Genomic DNA, 21,588 nt, shown 5'->3' on the forward strand with positions numbered 1-21,588 from the left:
ACAGAATGAGATCACATCGACATCGAGTTATTGGCCATAACTGCAATTAGTTAGTTAGTTAGTTTCATTTATTGTCCAAAGTGTAGAAATTTGTCTTCGGTCTCAACAGTAAAAAACAAACGGTTACAACAACAGCAACAACACTTAACACAATTATTTTCTCATGGCAAAAGAAAGTGCAGGACAACAGTGGCAAATACATTGGAAAAACAAACAAATCTAGCCTATCTAAAAATCTAATCTCATATGGCCCATCCCTAACGTTCTTTCTCTGTCTTTCTACAGTGATGGAATCAGCGGCACTAGTCTCGGTGCCAGGATGCTGCAAGGGGGCATGAAGAAAGGGTTTTTACTGCGCAACATGCAAGTGGACTGAGCCTTTATCCGCAGACCTCAACTTCCTGATCCAGATAGGACTAGGGTGCAAAACCCCTGCATACAACACTCCCACCATTATTACCGTTACCGTTATCGTTACAGTATAGATAGAAATATAAAAAGCTTGACATGGAATTTACCTCAACCGTTAAAGGACAACTTTAGTTTTTTTCAACCAAGGTTCATGTTTTAGGTTGATATGAGAGAAAGTAAAAGATGAGTGTTAATTGTTTTTCATTTGCTGCTTTCTTTCGTTTTAGGGATTTTAGCTGTTTTTGACAGGGGGGCGGGGGCATTCGAGCATGGGGCTAAATATGTATTTCTTTACAAAATGTTATAGCGATTACCTTTTTAATTCTTTACTATAGTCCTACTAGACCCCAAGAAATTACATCTGGCCACAAAAGATCACAGGATCTATACTGAATGTGAAGGTAGCCTACTGGGGGAAGCACTGTGTGTCATAGGCTCAATATGCCAGTTTGACACATTCAATATATCCTGTGATCTTCTGTGGCCAGATGTAATTTCCTGAGGTCTAGTAGGACTATAGTAAAGAATAAAAAAAGAAATCGCTATAACATTTTGTAAAGAAATACATATTTAGCCCGTGCTCGAATGCCCCCGCCCCCCTGTAAAAAACAGCTAAAATCCCTAAAACGAAAGAAAGCAGCAAATGAAAAAAAATATACACTCACCTTTTACTTTCTCTCATAACAACCTAAAACATGAACCTTGGTTGAAAAAAAACTAAAGTTGTCCTTTAAATTAGACTCCGATGAACTGAACTTGTAGCAGTGGGGTTATCGCACGGAACGCACCTTTTACTTCTCTCTTGAATGATTAACATTCAGATTAAGCTTTCACTTTTCTCTTCAGAGCTTGTGCATCACGAGCAAGCTTTATTACAACGGGAGACTGCTGTTTGGAAGATGAAATCAAAGGATGATTAAAACAATAATGCAGATCTCTGGCATCAGAAAAAGAAAGATATTTTAATGTCTATGCAGCCTAGATTGTTTGATTTAAAGATATGCCTTGTCATTCAATGAATGACTGATCTGGACTGTGCAAATTTTAGAATGAGCACTTTTGTACCCATAAACTCCTCGATAGTGGGAGTGAAGAGAATACCGCCTCCTATGGACTGGACACGGTTACTCTAACACTAGTGTGTGTGTGTGTGGATTGTACTGTACAGTACTGTACAGTATGTAATATTATGGTGTTTTGGATGTGTATGTATGTATGTACACTTAAATGCATATTTGTCTCTTGAAAACAATTTTTAATTTCTGAATTTATTGCATCATTATTCGTAATTCATCTATGAAAATACAAACTCGGAATGATGTGTCCCACTGTCTACTGGCCTGTTAATTATGTCTTGTAATGATTAGCTAATATTGCTACATCACTGTATGTAATTTCCTACGGTGGATTTGCAAGTGTAGTGGTCAAAAAGGAGAAGTGTATATACCTAAGAATTGAGCTCATCCTTGTAGGTAGGCCTGGCTGTCACAATTATTACTTAATCACCTAATCGCAATTATTTGAGATAATACCAATGTTTGTCCATACATTTTCAAACTTTTCAAAAATAGTCAAATTGTAACGTTCCAATGTTCAATGCAAAAACTACAACGCAATTTTTTTGTGCGACAATTAATCGTCAACTTAAATGTTTAACCGTTACAGCCCTACCTACCTGTAAGTTGTATCCGTTTTGTGTTTTGACCGTTTTCAACCACCTCCAAAGACAGCAGAAGTTGCCTCACCTTATTTCTGCACTGCAGTATGCATTGAGGTTGCAGCTGATGTGAAGCGACCCTGTATCTCCATGGAAACCACAACAAACGTTGCACAGCCTGTCCTTGCTGCAGAACTAGCAAGCTAAGCTATGGTGTTAACTGAGACAATTAATTAACTCTATGACACACGTAACCATACCATAACCTACTCGGGTAAGTTAGAATATTTACTGTTTAGCATAAAGATTTAGACAATATTGAATTGGATAATGTTGGCAGATTGTCATAGGCTAGGGAGGCCGTGGTTAATGTTGCTACTGTCAAGTCCAACCTTTTGACCGTTGAATTTTTTCTGTATCAAATCCATAGAACAAAACATTAAACAGGAATTACTGTTTAGCCGACCTCCCCAATTTATGAGTGCCTTTTAGGTGAACCCGCTGTAGTAAAAAAAAGAAAGAAGTCAAGCAATTATGTCGGATTCTGAGATGGACGAAGATGTCGTGCCTTCAGAGGCTGAGGGACAGGACGGAGTCCAAGAAGGACATGCAGAAGAGGACAAGGTATAAATATGATGTTGATGTTAAAATAAGTGGTGAGGCAAACATGACTCGATAAAAGTAGATGAGAAGTTTTAACAGTTTTGGGGTTTTGTTTTGAGCGCTGATCATGTCCTATTCCTCCTCAATGCTCCACATCCACAGCCAGAGGAATGTCCTTTGACCAAAGAAACCATCGCTCAGGGACTGTCATTGCTGTGTCGTACAGGAAACGGACTAGCGCATGCCTTTGTCAAACTGAACCTTAAAGACAAGTAAGAGTATATATGTCACACACAGTACAAAACAAATGTATTGGCCCATGGCCTGCATGACATGTCCTCTTAACTTTGAGCCGTAAATTGTGCAATCCCCCATTTGTCATCTGTCTGTGCTCTGCAGAGGGCTGACAGACATGGCTGCGATTTGCAACTTTGTTCACCTGCGCTTCCTGGACGCGTCCAACAACCACTTGACTGACCTTTCCCCTTTGGCTTCTCTGAACCAACTGCTTTGGCTGAAGGCAAGCTGTTCTCAATTACTGGGAATAATATCACTAATTTACAGTGGTGGAAAATAACTGATTATATTTACCTATGTACTGTACTTAAGTACAATTTTGAGGTGCTTTTACTTTACTGGAGTATTTACAATTTCTAATACTTTTACTCCACTACATCTCAGATCCACATTTTGTACTTTTACTCCACTAAAATTATTATGACATTTTTAGTTATAGTTACTTTGTAGGATTTGATTATTAAATGCCTTCTTCAGGGTATGATTTACCTTCAAACCCTGAAGAAGGCATTTGGTTGGCGAAACGTTGGTCTTATAATTAAAAATAAATACATTTTTGCATCGTGACTACGAGCTGTGCGACCTTCCTTTTTCAAGTTTTGCCTCCTGTGGTCAGCACCTCCCCACTATTGGTGGGCGCTCCTACCTCTTTGTTTGTATTAATTTATTACAAAACATACATTAACCATTTCATCCCTGAATACATTTCAGCCATTTGAATATAGCCGATCTACAAACTCACAATGTGACGCACTGTAAGCTTTTAGATATGCTATTTTCAAACGTTTTTATAGACATTCTATACATTTGAAATCTTGTGAAATGGGACATTCTGCATAATGAGTACTTTCTACTTTTGGTACAAGTACATTTTGATACCAATACTTTAGTACTTTTACTCAAGTCAATTTTGAATTTCCGGACATTTACTTCTACATTCTACTTCTATATTGCAGTATTGATACTTTTACATAAGTAAAAACTGTGAGTACTTTTTCCACCACTGCAGAATTGTACAACCCTGAATTCAACTCTTGTCTCTCTCTACCTGTAGCTTGATAACAACTCACTGACCAGTTTGAAAGGGCAGCCCTTGGACGGACTGCCTTACCTGCAGTGGCTGAGCGTGGCAGTGAACAAGTTGAAAGATCTGGCGGGGCTCGGTGGGCCGGCGCTCGAGAGCCTCAATCTCATCGGTGGGATTGGAATGCGTTTGTTCTCCTTTTGCGTGTAACGTTTTCAACCACAATATCATGACCACTCTACATGGCAATGTGTTGTGTGATCTCTTCCATATAGGCAACAATATCCATAAAGTGAGTGGTCTGAACTATGGCCGCTTAACCAATCTGGTGACTCTGGAGCTGAGAGGAAACCGCCTGGAAACCACCGACGGCATCTACCTCCCCAACCTGCGGAGGCTATATCTGGTAATACCATACCCATGGACAGAGTACAATGGGGCCAGTGCCCAGGGGCCCAATTGGCCTTGACTGCCACGGGGCCCGTGGGCCATGAGGCCAATCAGCAATTTACTAAAATCTATATAGGTTAATGCTCAAATATGTGGGCCCTTCATCCTATACAGTGCGAGGCTATCTTACTAATACCAGAGTTAGTGTCAAAGTGTCCTTGAGCAAGAGTCTGAACCCCTAATTGCTCCCGCCTTGCATGGTTTACTCTGAAATCCTTGTATGAATGTGTGTGTGAATGGTAATGCACAACCTATGTAAATTGCCTTGGATAAAGGCGCTATATAAATTACCATTTACCATTTACAACTCAGAATCAGCTAGAATGATCACATCACATGTGGCCGATATGTAAAGACGCGCACACTCCCATCATTCTGTAGTGGATAGAGGTAGAGTGAGAGCAGGAGAGAAAAGGGGAAAAGGCAGGATAGAAACAAGTTATATAATAAGACATAGATATTCAGGTATAGCATGTGTGATAGCGGGTATACTGTACATGATGTTTATGGGCAGCGGTGGCCGAACGGTTTGCGGAGCGGTCTTGTTATCGGAAGGTCGCCAGTTCGAATCCCCGGACCGGCACGTTAGAATTACCACCGCTGAAGTGCCCTTGAGCAAGGCATTGAACCCCTGCCATGAAATGTTCTATGAGCAGGGTCTGGCTGTAAACAAGCATCTCGAGCTTAGTCCATTCACCCTGGGTAAACAAAGAACTTTGCTTTGCTTTGCTTTGAACATTGGCATTATATGTACACAAACATGAGTAGTGCCAACTCAGCCCAGGGTCCTCTGTGAGTGTAACACTGAAAGCATTGCTCTGTCCTGAGCTGTGACTCTTCTATCTGCTTTCTTTCCGTTCAGGCCCAGAATGCCATTAAGCGCCTGGAGGGTCTGGAGAGGTTGGAGCGCCTCACCACTCTTCACCTCCGAGACAACCAACTGGAGTCTTTGGACGGCATCAGCCCCAACATGAGGTCTCTGCAGTACCTTAATGTCAGGTACTGTAACAATCAGCCCCAACATGAGGTCTCTGCACTACCTTAATGTCAGGTACCGTAACAATCAGCCCCAACATGAGGTCTCTGCAGTACCTCAATGTCAGGTACTGTAACAATCAGCCCCAACATGAGGTCTCTGCAGTACCTTAATGTCAGGTACTGTAACAATCAGCCCCAACATGAGGTCTCTGCAGTACCTTAATGTCAGGTACTGTAACAATCAGCCCCAACATGAGGTCTCTGCAGTAGCTTGGCTTAATGTCAGGTAACAATGTTTTTCCCATACAGTGAAGGGCCATATCTTGCCATATTCCGCTATTTTTAAAACGAACCCTGGCTAATAAGACAAATATGCTTTAAAACATTATACTTGCCCTCTATAACTAAAAATAAAAACACCTTAAGTATTTAATTTCTTTCATAAAGAATAAAGTATTTGAAATGTTGCTTTCATAGCCTACTCATATTAACCTTAGGAAGTATTAAGTTGTTTTTTATTAGCACATGCATTCCATATATTCCATAGGGCTGGACCACACATGGACATATGACATCATCAACTTGCGACGGGAGCAGTTCCTATTGAGTGAAAGATTCTCTATTTATGAAAGCAATAAAATATTTAAGTTGTTTTTATTTATTTTATATAGTATAATGTTTTAAGGCGTATTTGTCTTATTAGCCAGGGTTCCTTTTAAAAACATTTTATAATAGTTCAACTAGCCGATCTAAAATAGTAAAAAATGGCAAAGAAGTTTATGGCGTAAGGCAAGATAGAGCCCGAAGTCTCGCTACTACAGTATCTCAATGTAACAATGTAGACCTATAGTACAGTGTGTTTTACTATTATAAAATTGACATTTCTGCCTAACTCTACTAAATAAATAACTAAATAAATGTTATGACTTGATGGCAAGAAATGAATCAGAGAACAATTATGATATTGTCACACAGAACTTTGAAACAGTGCATTTACATAGTTTATCAATCATTCTCTCCCCCCCCTCTACATTTAGAGGTAATGGAATTGCCAATCCAAACACCCTGCGGAACCTGGTGCCAGTGTCCAGTGCTCTGCAGACCCTGGTTCTTTCCGAGAACCCTCTGGCAGAGACAGAGGACTACCGCCTGTCTGTGCTTGATCACCTACCACGTCTGAAGCAGCTCGACAAGGATCGAGTATCCTCTGAGGAGAAGGAGGAAGCGGAGGAGAGAATTCAGGTAAAGTTACACGCTGGAAACATGCTTCCTTGTCTTGGCCAGATGGAAGCAGCTGCTCTAATGGTTAGGGCTGTTACCATTACAAACTTAAGTTGTCACACAACACGATTATGACAGAAATAATTGTGATTATCTCAAATAATTGCGATTAGACGATTATGTAATAATTGTGACAGGCCTAGCTCTAATGGTGTGTTTGTCACTTTTTAGGCACTCCAGGAAGAGGAAATGCGTTCATCAGAAGACTTACAATAATGCCTGGATGGAAGATGTGTTGTGACTTGTAGGAAGATGTCATGTGGTACACCTGCTGTCTTCCTTCCAGTATGTATGGATCTGGTGTGACGGGTTGGGTTTGGAGGGTGTGACTGCATGAGGAAGAGTGTGGCTTGTAAGAGAGCAGATATTACCTAATATTACACAAGATTGTGTGTGTTAAAACAAAGTTAAAAAAAAAAAAGATTGTGTGTGTTAAGGGTTTTGTGGTTGAGATAAGAATAAAGGTCTTACTTTAAGTCTGGCTACTGCGATCCAAAAATAATATCCTTGAGTTATTTCATTCACTGAAATTAAGAGTGCATTTTTTTAAACCCGCTTTTTTTTGTAAAACAATAAAACATAAAGTTAATCTCTTTGTTATTACAATAATGCATGTGTACATTATTTTCAGCAGTGTTTCATTTCTTTTTCATGTCTTTTTCTGTCTTTTGAAAATATAATTATAAAAAAGTAAAGTCAATGTTTAAATTATCAAAAGAAAATAGATTTAAGTTAATTACTGGCTAAATGCTGTGGCGTAAAGTAACTAAAATACATTTACTCAAGTACTGTACTTAAGTAAAACATTTTAGTTTAAGTTTTTAGATATTTTTTTAGTTTTGTTTTTACTTTACTTGAGTATTTCCAATAATTCTCCACCACATCTCAGAGGAAAATAATAGGGTACTTTACTCCACTACAATTTTTTTGAAAACTCAAGTTACTATAGTTACTATGTAAATTGTAGATTTTAGAATGATTAATCACTCCAGCTCTGTATATACTCCGGCTATTTGAAAATAGCCAATCTACAGCTTGTGCTATTTTAAAAGGATTTGTATACATTTAATTATAGCCTAGTAAAGCCTACATTAGAAAACTTGTGAAATGGGTCATTCCTGTAAATGAATACTTTTCCTTTTGGTGCTTTTTGCCTTTTTATATCAATACTTTACGTTTAAATGCCAGACTTGTACTTGTAACAGTGCATTTCTAAATTATGATAAATGTATACTTTTACATGAAAATGTGTGTATTTCTTCCTCAGACTGGACTGTCTAAATTCCTTTTTTTCCTGAGTAAGAATGAGCAAGCACAATGTGAACTGCAGATCAGTTCCATGTTGGCAGCAGGCCAGCACTGACAGGGTGACGGTGACTTAAAGGAACAGTATCTGTGATCATGGAAATTTCCCACGAACCTGCCAAAATATATACAGTTGCTCTTTATTTCTATGTCCAATATTAAAACGTGCTCTAATATCAGTCATCTGAGTATACTGTGGCACTGGCATAAGTGGCATTATATTCAAAATAAAATAAGACTGAATAATGTTCCTGGATTTATTGCAATGCATGGATTGTAATGCTTTTCACTGTAGGTCTACTCCACTGTTTTTCCTCGACAGTCCGGCTTGTGTCAGTGTTACTTAACTTTATTGGAATTTGGTTCATTCATTTATGTTTTTGGACAGATACAAGCTGACCTCAGACTGATCTGAGTCTGATCAGTTTAGAGATAAAGGCATAATATCCCCTTTACTGCGCAACTTGCGCCACTACTGATCCGTCCAATGAGTGTGTGCGTGCCTGCGTGGTGGGAGGAGTGCTTCAGAGACAAGACATCATAAAGCTCCCCTTCTTCCCTCTCTCCTTGCACGCCGTGGTCACACACATTACATATCATCCCCCAGCAGCCAGAACAATTTAATTAATCATCTTTAAATATAAAAACCACCATGGCAAGCTACCACAAACCCGACGAGAAGACCCTGCAGGGGCTGAAAGACGTGGCCAACAAGCTGCGGATCAACTCCATCAAGGCGACATGCGCCTCAAACTCTGGGTGAGTTGTTGAAAAGTCATTCACTGAAATATTGAAATATTATACCGGTTAAAAAATGGTTGAAGGTGGACTACTGCAAGTGAACTATAGGCTGATTTACCTGCCGGGAACCGTAAACTGATGACTTGATAAAAATAATTGAACAGATCATCTAAGCTAATAACAATTGAGTGCGAGTGAACGCGTTGTTCTTTTTGTGCGGTCGACTGTTGTTGGTTGTTCTTTCTGACAAGCGACACCGGGCCCGGCCTGGAAGCGACACCGGCCCACGGAGCTGCGTGCACCGGCCTGGTGGAGCTCTGTGCACCGGCCTGGTGGCGCTCTGTGCACCGCCTGATGGCGCTCTGTGCACCGGCCCGGCCACAGAGCTGTGTCTGTGGCTCTGTGCAGAGGCCGGTGCACTGTGCACAAAGCTCCGTGTAGACATGTGGAGACCCACGCTCCACCTTATAGCCCACCACACGTGCGGATTATCTCCTCCCAAGAAGAGGCACGCCGTGGTGTGTCGAGTAAAGTAAACGTTATGGCCGAAGCCGCATCAACACAAAGTAAACAGATGATTGTAACTTTAATCTTGTCTTCAACCTGCGGCTAGGCATTGCTATATTCTGTTATCAGCTCTGAGCTAACACTAGCTCCACATTTTGTGGGTGTGTGTGACTGAGTGAGTGTCTTTGTTGATGGCGCAGCACAGCAGTTTCACTTTAAATGTTTAATGGCTCTGAAATGGACGCTGCTCAGATTTTAAGAACCGCAGTCAATTTTTAAAATAAATAAGATTAAGTAAAATGGTCAACTGACGCCACAACTTTACTTCTAAGGCACAATGTAACGTGTTATAAAGTTAAAAATAGGCCCATTTTATAACCAAAGTCACATGGCCATTGGCCATTCATTGGAGAGGGCAGGTCTCGTGGTCTGCTTGCTTGACGCTCTGATTTAAAGTTGCAGGCTTGAAGAAACTGCGTCTCGGCAGACAAGACGATACTTTACCCTTTTAAACTGTGCGTCTGTTATTTACCTTGCTATTGCTAATGGTGGTTAATCAGTTTGTCATATCTCTTGCATAGTAGCTTAGGTTTGCACCCTTCAGTGACTTAACAGCAGTTGGTTAAATTTTACCTCCATTTTCATCCCTTGAGCCCCCCATTTTACTGATCAAAGTTACTGCACCACACACACACACACACACACACACACACAGGATACTTGGGAGTAGTAAAGTTACAGTATAATATAAGGCAGTTGAACAATGAGAACAGTCAGAGTGAATGTCTTTAGACTTGTTTAGAAATTGTTAGGAAATTATGATTTTGAGCATATTAAAAAAAGACTACCTCAACACGTGTGGATACTTAAGTTCACACTATCCAATATCAAGTTCACGCAATATCTAATATCAGTTATATGTTCACCGCTTTTTCTTTGCAGTGTGTGTGACAGGTACATTTCAGGCTCAGCACATCCACACATGACACTTCCTCAAAAGAATCCTACTACTACCTTTAGTGTACGTTTCATCATCGGTTAAAGTATCCGCAACTTCCAGACAGTCCGAGAGATGCAACCTTGCCGGCAAACCAGTTTTCGATCACTTCCTTCTCGTACTGTACAAGGAAATGAATGAATGCCCTGGCTGTGTCACACAGAGGTCTACTGTAGCTCAGGAATGGTCCCTGTCACCTGGCTCATTTTCTCCATTATGCAGCATGGTCACATCTGACACCTTATACCTTTTCTACTCAATGGCTGCTGTTGTTCATTGATTCACTGAATGAAATGGATAAATATGCCTTTCTGATTTGATGCCATGCCTTTTTATCTGAGTGACTGTTGATTTTACACTGAATTGTTTCTTAGCAGGATTTCTCTCAAAGGAAGAACTATGGGTAAATTGATCACTAGACTGCACAGTTTGACATTGGCCTAAGCCGGTCTTGACTAAAATAACCCAGTGTGTGTCCCCATGAGAGTGATGATGACATTTTCTAGATTAACCCACATAGGGAAGCTGAACTGATATTGGCTAATGCATGTGAGATTTCCAAACCTGCCCGCCGGTTTCAAGACCAATGTTCAGTAACTAACTGTTTCACAAGATTGCCTTCTTATCTCGTTTGGAGTTGGATGTAAATAATTCCTAAGTGCTCTGAAGTCTGAAGTGACGTAACACCTCTTACTGAAAATGTATATCTTCTGTTTGGATGATAATGGTAAAAAAAATCTCCTTTGACATGTCTGTACCGCTCATGCAGAAATTAATCAACGGCCATGTCAACACACATTTCTTGCTTGTCTTTGTTCAATGCATCCTTTACATAGAAGTACTGTAAACTTGATAGAACAGCAAAACTTTAGATTGGATTTTCACATGTGTATGCCAACCAACATGTTTTTATAAACTAATGGCTCCATTTTGTATGCCTGCAAAGACCAAAGAGAATAGACTATTTGCATTAGTTAGCTTAAAAATAACTTTGATCAGTGGTTTTCAACAAGTGGTCTGGAGACCACCAGTGGTTCCAGGTGGTCCCCTCCCCTGCTAAATGATGGAGTAGTTAACCAAATGGACCCTTATACTGTAGATCTTTAACTCTTGAGAGCGTAAAATGACACCAAATGGACCTGTGATTTTATATTGCACTCTCAAAAGTTAAACATCTGCATTACCTAATTTACAAGAAGTCTACACAATTGGAGAATGTAGAAGAATTGTTATTTTGATCAACGTTTGCCTGTTCTCTCTCCTAATTGTACCGACATCAATACAGCATGGAATTGTGGAAAAAAAATTATCCAATGAATGATAACACAATATTCAAAAGTTTTGGGTCTGAGAGGCTAAATCTCATGGTCGTCTGTGTGGCTCAAATGCCGAATAAATAATGGACCTTGATATGAAAAGGGTTGAAAACCACTGACAGATTATGGTAACAACACATGCATGTGTGTGGATTGTGTCCTTGGCTAACGGTTGGCTGGTTGTTGTCATGAGCTGCCTCTAACATGCTGTCTCTCCCCTCCTTGCAGTCACCCCACCTCATGTTGCAGTGCGGCAGAGCTCATGTCCGTGCTGTTCTTCAACACTATGCGCTACAAACCCAGTGACCCTCGCAACCAGTGTAACGACCGCTTCGTCTTGTCAAAGGTTGGTCGTGTATACACACACCCACATGGCGCTTATCTGTTGAGTTGACTATTGTTTTGGAGGCCAAAGCAACTTGCAAGCAACTTGCTAGGCTGCTGAGCCAGCTTGATGGCATGCCGCGGGTTCGACTCCCGATCCCGAAGGCCTTTGCTGTGTGTCTCCCCCCCCCCCCCCCCCCCCCATTTCTCTCCCCATTTCCTGTCCGATTACTTTCAACCTATCAAAGGCAGAAAAAGCCAAAAAAATATCTTAAAGTTAGCGTTGGCTATTTTAGAAATTAGAATCTTTTAGAACATCTGCCCAAAATGGGGATGCCAGAGTTAATGTGTGTGTGTTTGTGTGTTTATTCAGGGTCATGCGGCGCCGGTGCTCTACGCTGCCTGGGCTGAGGCAGGTTACGTGAAAGAGGCTGATCTGCTCAACCTGCGCAAGATCGACTCTGACCTGGAGGGACACCCAACACCTGTGAGTCATGGATCTTCAGTCCCTCTCTTTCGAACCCTGTTATGGCGTAACCACTTATTAACATGTTGCCCTGTGTTTATCTGATGGCGTATACTATATATATAATAGTAATTTTAATGATGAATTTAATCCTCTAACTGTTACTCTGTGTGTCACTCAGAAACTGGCCTTTACGGATGTGGCCACAGGCTCCCTGGGCCAGGGCTTAGGAGCTGCGTGTGGAATGGCCTACACTGGGAAGCACTTCGACAAATCCAGGTGAGAACGAGTCCATATTAAGTTCAACGCATGCATGGAAATGAAGCTTGAATGTAGATATTTACATATAATGGTTGGCCTGGCCAGGTGTGGCACCCACACCTGTCTGTGGCCACACTAGTGAATTCCACCAGATGTGTCCCTGTCCATCACTCTGCTAAAACTACACGCCTCGTCTATTTTTACGCACTTGCGTGAAAGCAGCCAAATCCTGTAGCTTGGCATCATTCACCCGTCATTATAATATCTTGGCTTATAACCTTTCCAGGCCCAGTCATTGGACATTTTTTGATTGATTGACTTCATTATCGACTAAGTGCATGTGCAGTACACACACATATCCGTTCTGTATCCGCCACTGATGCTCTCCAAGTAGGTTCATTGGACAATTTGTTGGAAGTAATTTCATTAAACCGTAGGCTCTGCTGTAATTCAGGCCTCCGGAGCTAGTCGAGCTAGCTCAACTGCTTAATGCCGAGCCTTGTTGTCTTGTCTTTCCTCTCGTTGTTGTTAATTTAATCCATTATGCCAAGGTTCCCTTGTTTGTCTGGCAATAACTACTGTGATTCTTGGAATACTGGCAAAGCAACACAAATGCTACTGCTTAGGGGTGTAACGCTGTAGTAACTGCATCGATAAATCTATTTTAATTTCAAGAATCAAAGTATATCGATGTGTAAATGGCAACATGGTATCAAGTACTTGTTTGTTGTGTTCACTGTTTATATCCTCCATAAATGTTTCCCTTAAAAAAACCTGCGCTATCCACAAGTTTCACAGATATTTAATTTCTTTGCTAAATAGTTACTGTATCCATTTAAAATCAATATCGTATCGCCAGGAATGAACCAATATCGTCCATGTATCGTACCGCTGTTCAATTCTATCGTTGCACCCCTGCTAACATCTGCCATGTTGTTGGTGGTAGTTACCGCGTGTACTGCATGATGGGAGACGGGGAGTGCTCGGAAGGCTCCGTGTGGGAGGCCATGGCCTTCGCCTCCTACTACAAGCTGGACAACCTGGTGGCCATCATGGACGTGAACCGCCTGGGCCAGAGCGAGGCCGCACCGCTGCAGCATGACATGGAGACCTACCGCAAGCGCTGTGAAGGCTTTGGGTCAGTCCCTCCAGATCCAACACATTGAATCACAGTGATTCTTGGCACTTTATCTTTCCACGTCTGCAGTGTGGCTCTTGAGTTAATATTTCTTGTTATGGGTCGTGTTTGTGTAACGCTGTGTGTAGGTGGAACACGTATGTTGTGGATGGCCATGATGTGGAGGAGCTGTGCAAGGCCTTCTGGCAGGCCAAGCAGGTCAAGGACAAGCCTACCTGCATCGTTGCCAAGACCTTCAAGGGCAAAGGCCTCAAAAGTGAGTGAATCCATTTGGGATGCAGATTGATAATATTATTTGATTAATATTAGATTTTCAAATATAGCAGATTTACAAGCTCACAACTTGTTGTTTTGTTTTTTTTACTCCCAGACATTGAGGACTTGGACAACTGGCACGGGAAGCCCATCCCCAAAGACCGTGTGGACGACCTGCTGAATGACCTGCAGTCTCAGATCCAGGTCCCGAACAAGAAACTCACCCCCGAGCTGCCCAACGAGGACACACTCGCCGCGGACCTGTCCCGCATCTGCCTCCCAGAACCCCCCGCCTACAAGCTAGGAGAAAAGGTACTGACCCCACAGCCTACAAGCTAGGAGACAAGGTACTGACCCCACAGACTACAAGCTAGGAGACAAGATACTGACCCCACAGCCTACAAGCTAGGAGACAAGGTACTGACCCCACAGCCTACAAGGTACTGACCCCACAGCCTACAAGCTAGGAGACAAGGTACTGACCCCACAGCCTACAAGGTACTGACCCCACAGCCTACAAGCTAGGAGAAAAGGTACTGACCCCCGGGCTACAAGCTAGGAGACAAGTTACTGACCCCCCTCCTACAAGCTAGGAGAAAAGGTACTGACCCCACAGCCTACAAGCTAGGAGACAAGTTACTGAACCCCCGCCTACAAGCTAGGAGAAAAGGTACTGACCCCACAGCCTAAAAGCTAGGAGACAAGTTACTGAACCCCCGCCTACAAGCTAGGAGAAAAGGTACTGACCCCACAGCCTACAAGCTAGGAGACAAGTTACTGACCCCCGGGCTACAAGCTAGGACTAGGAGACAAGGAGGTACTCCTGAAATCTCAGATGGACTCTCATGGTCCGTACTTATCGGTAGTCCTACTCACATTTTTTTACTTAGTAAAAGTATCAATACTGCAATATAGAAATACTCTGTTACAAGTAAGTCTGCAATTTACTTGAGTAAATGTACAAAAGTATTGGAATAAAAATGTACTTAAAGTACCAAAAGTAGAAAGTACTCATTTTGCAGAATGTCCCATTTAAAGTTTTCAAAAAAATCTTTTGAAAATAAAAGCTCACAATGTGTCACATTGAGCTGTTTTACACTTTAAAGTAGCTTACCGCAATTTTTACAAATTGAAAATCTTACCAATTTGGGCTGTTATTTCCTTTTAAGATGAAGTGTACATGGCTTGGAGGTTAAAAGTTTGTAACGGCCTGAAACCACAGCACCATCTGTGTAATCCATGGTCTGTAATCAATGGGTGGGTTAAAGTTCACTGGGCTGTTGGTGAACCCTGTCTTGTTCTTAGTTCAGAAAAAGGTTTGTTGGGTTAAATGTGCAGGGTCCCTTCTCCCACTGACCCTTATCAGTGTCTGAGATTAGATAACACATATTTAACCCATTTAGACCGGCTGCCGCCGCAGAGTTTCTTTATTTCTGAAGCCGGGTGCCGTGTGCATGTCTGCTTGTAGTCTTTTTTTGGTACTTTTCCGGATTCATTGTCTGCCTTCTGATAGGTCCCTGACTGACTAATCAGCAGGCTCTTTCTGCCCTGATTCCGCCTTATGGTTTAAGTTGAATTTGCTAAAATATAATTTATGCCCAGTCACTATACTGAACCTGAAATGTTTTTCTTTTTTTTTCTTCTTTTTACTGAGACCAAGTTTAAAATAAGATTTTAATACACTGAATATCAATATGAAGCAACTGGGGGGGAAAAGCCCGTAATTTCAACGGTAGTGGATGGGGAGGAATTTTGTCCAACCAAGAAATGGCAACCAATGGGTGCGAAGAGGGGCACAACCACGGGCGGGACTTTATCTCAGAAAGACCTGACTTTCATAAAACTGCTGTGGGTCTAAATCAGGTTGAGGTACATGGGTTTTAATTGACACGGGTGCATATGAGAGTATGTGTTTTATTACAAAAAATGACCTGGTTCTTTTTCTAACTCTGTCCCGTCAGATGGCAACGAGGAAGGCGTACGGCATCGCCCTGGCCAAGCTGGGCAAGGCGAGCAAACGGGTGGTGGCCCTGGACGGAGACACCAAGAACTCCACCTTCTCTGATACCTTCAGGAAGGCCTTCCCTGAGCGCTACATCGAGTGCTTCATCGCCGAACAGAACATGGTAAAGAATGCACACTTTTTCGTTTTACAAGATGTGGTGTAAACTAAATACTCATGTTGACATAATTTATCTTGAAATCAAGCTATATTTTCTCAGTTTCATGTAGTGTAAACCCAAGCATCAATTTGATAATGGACCCTTCGCTAACCACCACAAAAGCAATTGTCCAATGACAATCCAAATAGTTTAGCAACCATTGCTAAGCTGGGCAAGCTTCCATCACCTCATACTATAGCTGTCAATGTTATTTTGCATGGCTGTACACAGCTTAATGTCACGAAAGTTGCACGACTCACCCACCCAGGCCAGCAGATGATTGCAATTTAGGGTAAGCGCGCGTTTTGTGCGCGAAAAGCCTGGTGTAGCTTGGCCGTTACATGAAATCGCCGGACGTTAAAGTTGAGATGGATTGAAGTTGAGATTCTCTCTTAACATTTCCTTGTATTTCTAGTTTATTGAAATGTCATGCACAGTTTTCCAGTGCATAGCCAATTGCAGGCCTTGTTGACTTGACTTTGAAGCTCTTGCTACTGAAATGATCGATTATATGGAGAAATCCCGTCATTTAATGCGTCTCAAAATGCTTAACTAGCACATCTGCAGTGATGGGAGGTAGTTTCGCTTCTGTTCCATTGAGAATTGCGTAGAGTGGTATTGCATGAAGCTCAAAGCACAGTCTCTGCCCAAGCTGGCATTCCATCTTACTTAGCTCAGTGGTAGAAATGTTATCTCCCGCGCTGGAGAACTGCATTCGAAACCTGTGAAAAAACATTATGTTGCAGATTGCAGTTTTAAATTGGGATTATTATGTTACTGATGCTCAGAATCAAACTGGCTTTTCTGAAATGTCATTCACAAATGTTTTGCATACCAGCGTGACATCAGAAGAGGCTGAACTTCTAGCCATAATTGTTTGCAGGCCAGAAAAAATTCAAGAGCAGTGTTCCATCTTTTTGTGACATTGTAGCCTACAATCAGTCATGGAACATAAACGATCGGGTTTGAACTGTATATTTGATGCCCGATTTTTGGTTCTTTGAAACCCCCGACTTCAAGTTCCACCTTCTCCTCTTTGTAGGTGAGCGTGGCCATCGGCTGTGCCTGCCGTGATCGCACGGTCTCCTTCGCCAGCACGTTCGCAGCATTCTTCTCCAGAGCCTACGACCAGATCCGCATGGCAGCAATCTCTCAGTCCAATGTCAACCTAGTGGGCTCCCACTGTGGCGTCTCTATTGGTGAGTTCTATTTCATACCTACTGACCGCCACAGGGTGGCGTTTTCAACAACTGGATATCTTTGACAATTAATAACTGTCAATTAATGGTCATACAAATTAGAAATTGCATACTCAAGACAGTTGATGTATTTGGTATTTACAATTACCGGTACATTTCTATGTCTTTAATTCCTTGTTTAAAAAATAAATTGCATGGGGCAGACATGCAAATATAACAATAACAATATTATTATTACTGAAAATTATAAAGAAATGACTCACAATTATGTATTTTGACCAAAACAGGGACGAAGTAATGCTTAAAAAATAGTGAAAAAGCCAACCTACTAGCAAGCAAAGCGTGGACAACGACATGGAAATAATGATGGAAATTAAACTTCCATTTTCAGAGTTGCTTCGCTAGTTTTATTTAAATAACCTGGGTTACGTTCGTAACCACCAGTTTTTTTTTTTCTCTAAAGATGATTGGAAACTATTTTAAAGATTATGCAAAATACTTTGGGCGTTAATGTGATCATTATGACCGGCCTAATGTCTGAGAGGGACGTATCCACTAAAACACTGTCCTTTATTTTTTCTTTAGGTGAGGACGGTCCCTCCCAGATGGCCCTGGAGGACCTGGCCATGTTCCGTGCCATCCCAACATGCACTGTGTTCTATCCCAGCGACGCCGTATCCTTGGAGAGAGCCGTAGAGCTGGCGGCAAACACCAAGGTCAGTGACTACGTCTGTCTGGCTGCCTGATTTGTGGGTCACGGACCAATTTCTATGGGTCACGACCCGAGTAAGAAGTTCTTTTCCTACAGTACATTCAAAAAAAGTGTTTAAAACAAGGTAATCTAAGAAATTCCATAAATAAGCGTATGCTTGTAGATCTGCTATTTTCACTATTTTGGGTCCCGGGCAAACATCTAATCTCTGTTTTGGGAACCACTGCTGTACATGGCTGGGAACATTCCACAGATGTGGTTCTCATGTGTCTCTGCTTTGATTCCAGGGAATCTGTTTCATCCGTACCAGCAGACCCGAGACCGCCGTCCTCTACTCCCCGGAAGAGAAGTTCGAACTGGGCTTGGCCAAGGTAAAGAAAGACCCCCTACTGTCACCATCATGACATTTTACTGGACGAAATGATTGCAATTAATTGTAGTGTTGTTGGCATTGGACAGCGGAACATGTATGAAAAATGCATATCATTTGGCCTTTTTAGGCTTTGTAAACAAACAAATGGTACAGTGCAGATATGACTAATACCTTAAATATACTTATTTAAATTCTTATACTAATGAAATGGTGGAATGGGAATCATGCTATTTTTTAAACTGAACGTTTTTCAACATGGAAACGACTTTCAATCATTATGTCTAATGTAGTAATTGTGAGGCCTACAATAACTGCGACGAGGTTGATTTCAACCTGTATAACTAGTTGGAAAGTCCCTTATAAAGTGTGTGTGTGTGTTTGTTCCTAGGTGGTGCGTCAGTCCGACAGTGACCAGGTGACTGTGATTGGAGCAGGTATAACTCTCCACGAAGCTCTGGCTGCTGCAGATATCCTGGCCAAAGAGGGTGAGCTTAGTGTGCCCTCTAGTGGATATATACTGATACAACGGCTTATGATGCTATAACAGTTCTGCAATGGTTATTAACTAAAGATCTACAGGATCACATGGACGTATTGATTAAACATATTTCCAAATGTCTTCCTGCAGGAAAGAACATCCGAGTCATTGACCCGTTCACCATCAAGCCCCTGGACGCGGCCACCATCCTGACCGCCGCCAGAGCCACAAGGGGAAAGATCATCACAGTGGAAGACCACTACAAGGAGGGTGAGTTTTCTGCTTTCTGTTTGTGTTCATTATAGGAGTGCTTAACCCATTTTGACCTGAGATCCGATTCTAAAAATGTCTTGTTTGAAAATGACAGTTGTCTGTAAAAGCTATGTTTCTATGTCAGTGGTTCTTTGATTTTTCAAAAATAGCAGACCTACAAGCTCGTAGCGCGCCACTCGGTGGCGCGCTATGAGCTTGTAGATCTGCTATTTTTCAATAGCTAAAGCATAACATAATGCTAACACCAAAAGGGGTTCCCGCCCAAAATGGGTTAAAGGCTATCATTTTCTTTTTTTTTAATAAAATATAGTTCACAACATTCAATGAATGGGGGAAAAGTAATCGATGGAGGAGGAAATGATAAGTGAATGATCAGTGCTTGCAGCCCTAGTGTTGTCACAGTAACCTGCATGATTTGCTTTGACATCTTGTGTGTAAACGATGTACTCATAAGTGCAAGTGAACATTGAAAGTGTCTGTGGGCTGCATGTGTGTGCCTACCACTACGGGAGACTTTTTGAATCCTGCACCTGACAAATAACCCAAAGTGTGAATAAAACTAATATAAACTAAAACTGTCACACAAATATAAACTAATAAAACCTAGTAAACCCGCTCTAAAAATAAATCAAAACTAACACATGGGGGGAAAAAATGGCACTACTGTGTGTGTGCGTGCACTGCTCACACACCCATCTGCCCTGCTGTGTCCAGGTGGTCTGGGCGAGGCCGTGCTGTCGGCGGTGGGCGAGGAGCCCGGCATCGTGGTGACACGCCTGGCCGTGACCGAGGTGCCCCGCAGCGGCAAGCCCCAGGAGCTGCTGGACAAGTACGGCATCAGCGCCATGCACATCGTCAACGCCGTGCGCCAAACCTTCGCCAACTGAGGAGAAGGGACGCCCCGCCTGCCCGCCCGCCCGCCCTCCCTCCCTCCTCCTGAGCTTGAACTTACCTCCACAATTCTTTGTAAAGCTACGGCGGAACCAAAACGAACAATGCATTCCAATCGGTTTAGATTAATGTATGCTGTAGTGTCATCTTACGGCTCTAACTCTTTAGCACACTCTGGTGTTCACTGTGGGAGTTGCTAGCTATTGGAGAGGGAGTTAAATGGAACAGGTTTTTTCCCATGTGTGTAAGTATCTAACCTCATAGAGGTCATACTGTTCCCTGTAATTCTCCTCTGTTTTGCACCTTCTAGCAACCTCTGCCCCAGTAGTATGTTTCAACTAGTTTGTTTCCCGTGTATTTTTAATGGTGTCAGCTGGGATAGCCATGTAGAGAAGGCATGTCTTAAACGACACACAAAGGATAATTTATACTTGGTTGCGTGCCCAGGGTCTTGCGCCTAAATTGGCCTATTTACAAGCTCTCGACGCATTGCAGTGTAGTGAGTCGTGAGCGTGTAAATGGGGCTGTTTGTTTGGTACGCCACCCCTAGTATAAATCAAACGTGTCGACTGGCTGATTTGGTAAAAACCCGTTTTGTGATGCGAGCGAGCTGTCCGGCTGGGCCCACACCACTTCCATGTACATTCCACCAAATCAGCCCATGTTCTCATTACATGGTCTGTACATTCCACCAAGTCACAGCTCATTGTTCTCATTACATGACCAGCACTCATGTCACCTCAACCATTCCCTTTTTAAGCTCTGTTACACTGGTATTGTTGTGGTTAACTGTTCTTTTGGCGCAATACATAAATGGCCTTTTTATTGTTCAACGCTAGAGCTGTGGTAAAACTTCTGTTTTGAATTAACTTGAAATTGAACCAGCCAGCAGCGGCGCGTTGATCAAATGTTTGGAGCGATGATGTTGATCCGTGTCTGCAAGTGTTACTGATGCTCATGGTAGTGAAGCTACCTACTGTATGGTCAACCCATGTGCTTTGCTGTGGAGTTCTGAAATAAAAAACATGTGACCCTGCGATACTGAACTGACTTGTTTGTTTTATTTCCATATGTTAATAATAAAACGTCTGTTTTTGCACTTTTAAGAGTTATTACCTTATTTGTTTGCGTTGAGCCTAATTTGTGCGATGGAGCATGAACGCTTACATTCTCACCAGTGTGTAGAAATGTTTGCTTGGCGAGTGGTTTTTACACATGGGTGTCTTACATCCTATAGGAACGCCGGTGGGCAGACTGTCTAAGCCACATTCACCCTGAAGGGAGTGTGTACACACACATGTATATTTATTACTAAAATGGTGGTGGGTAAAAGTTGGGAACCACTGCTCTACAGGTAGATGTGGGTCGCGGACCAATGTTTATTGACAATGTCCCCTTAAGGACAACTTTAGTTTTTTTTCCAACCAAGGTTCATGTTTTAAGTTATTAGAGAAAGTAAAAGATGAGTTAATTCTTTTCATTTGCTTTC

The 21,588-nt window shown here is 42.0% G+C and overlaps 3 protein-coding genes across 5 annotated transcripts in view; all 3 read left to right on the forward strand.

The window, feature by feature from the left end:
- Positions 1-1,736, forward strand: part of rbm10 (RNA binding motif protein 10) — a 28,326-nt gene extending 26,590 nt beyond the window's left edge. For all 3 annotated transcript variants that reach the window (XM_079517516.1, XM_079517517.1, XM_079517518.1), the window contains exon 23: positions 286-1,736. In XM_079517516.1, the coding sequence (XP_079373642.1) occupies positions 286-376 (91 nt within the window). In that variant the 3' untranslated portion in view covers positions 377-1,736. The remainder of the gene's footprint in view (positions 1-285) is intronic.
- Positions 1,737-2,602: 866 nt separating this feature from the next.
- lrrc23 (leucine rich repeat containing 23) lies at positions 2,603-6,985 on the forward strand (the record flags this gene model as incomplete). Its single annotated transcript, XM_079515710.1, has 8 exons — positions 2,603-2,692; positions 2,834-2,943; positions 3,071-3,191; positions 4,023-4,164; positions 4,268-4,398; positions 5,305-5,441; positions 6,458-6,662; positions 6,873-6,985. 8 exons carry the CDS (start codon positions 2,603-2,605, stop codon positions 6,915-6,917), a joined length of 981 nt encoding a protein of 326 aa, XP_079371836.1. The 3' UTR covers positions 6,918-6,985.
- A 1,505-nt stretch (positions 6,986-8,490) lies between these two features.
- tktb (transketolase b) lies at positions 8,491-21,145 on the forward strand. The gene is made up of 14 exons (XM_079519888.1): positions 8,491-8,765; positions 11,796-11,913; positions 12,265-12,378; positions 12,539-12,636; positions 13,565-13,756; positions 13,885-14,012; positions 14,127-14,323; positions 15,973-16,137; positions 17,216-17,372; positions 17,958-18,088; positions 18,372-18,455; positions 18,846-18,942; positions 19,086-19,205; positions 19,923-21,145. Exons 1-14 carry the CDS (start codon positions 8,659-8,661, stop codon positions 20,093-20,095), a joined length of 1,881 nt encoding a protein of 626 aa, XP_079376014.1. The 5' UTR covers positions 8,491-8,658; the 3' UTR covers positions 20,096-21,145.
- Positions 21,146-21,588: the final 443 nt, after the last annotated feature.

The sequence above is a fragment of the Electrona antarctica genome (assembly GCF_951216825.1).
Source record: "Electrona antarctica genome assembly, chromosome: 2".
In the NCBI taxonomy this organism is placed as follows: domain Eukaryota; kingdom Metazoa; phylum Chordata; class Actinopteri; order Myctophiformes; family Myctophidae; genus Electrona; species Electrona antarctica.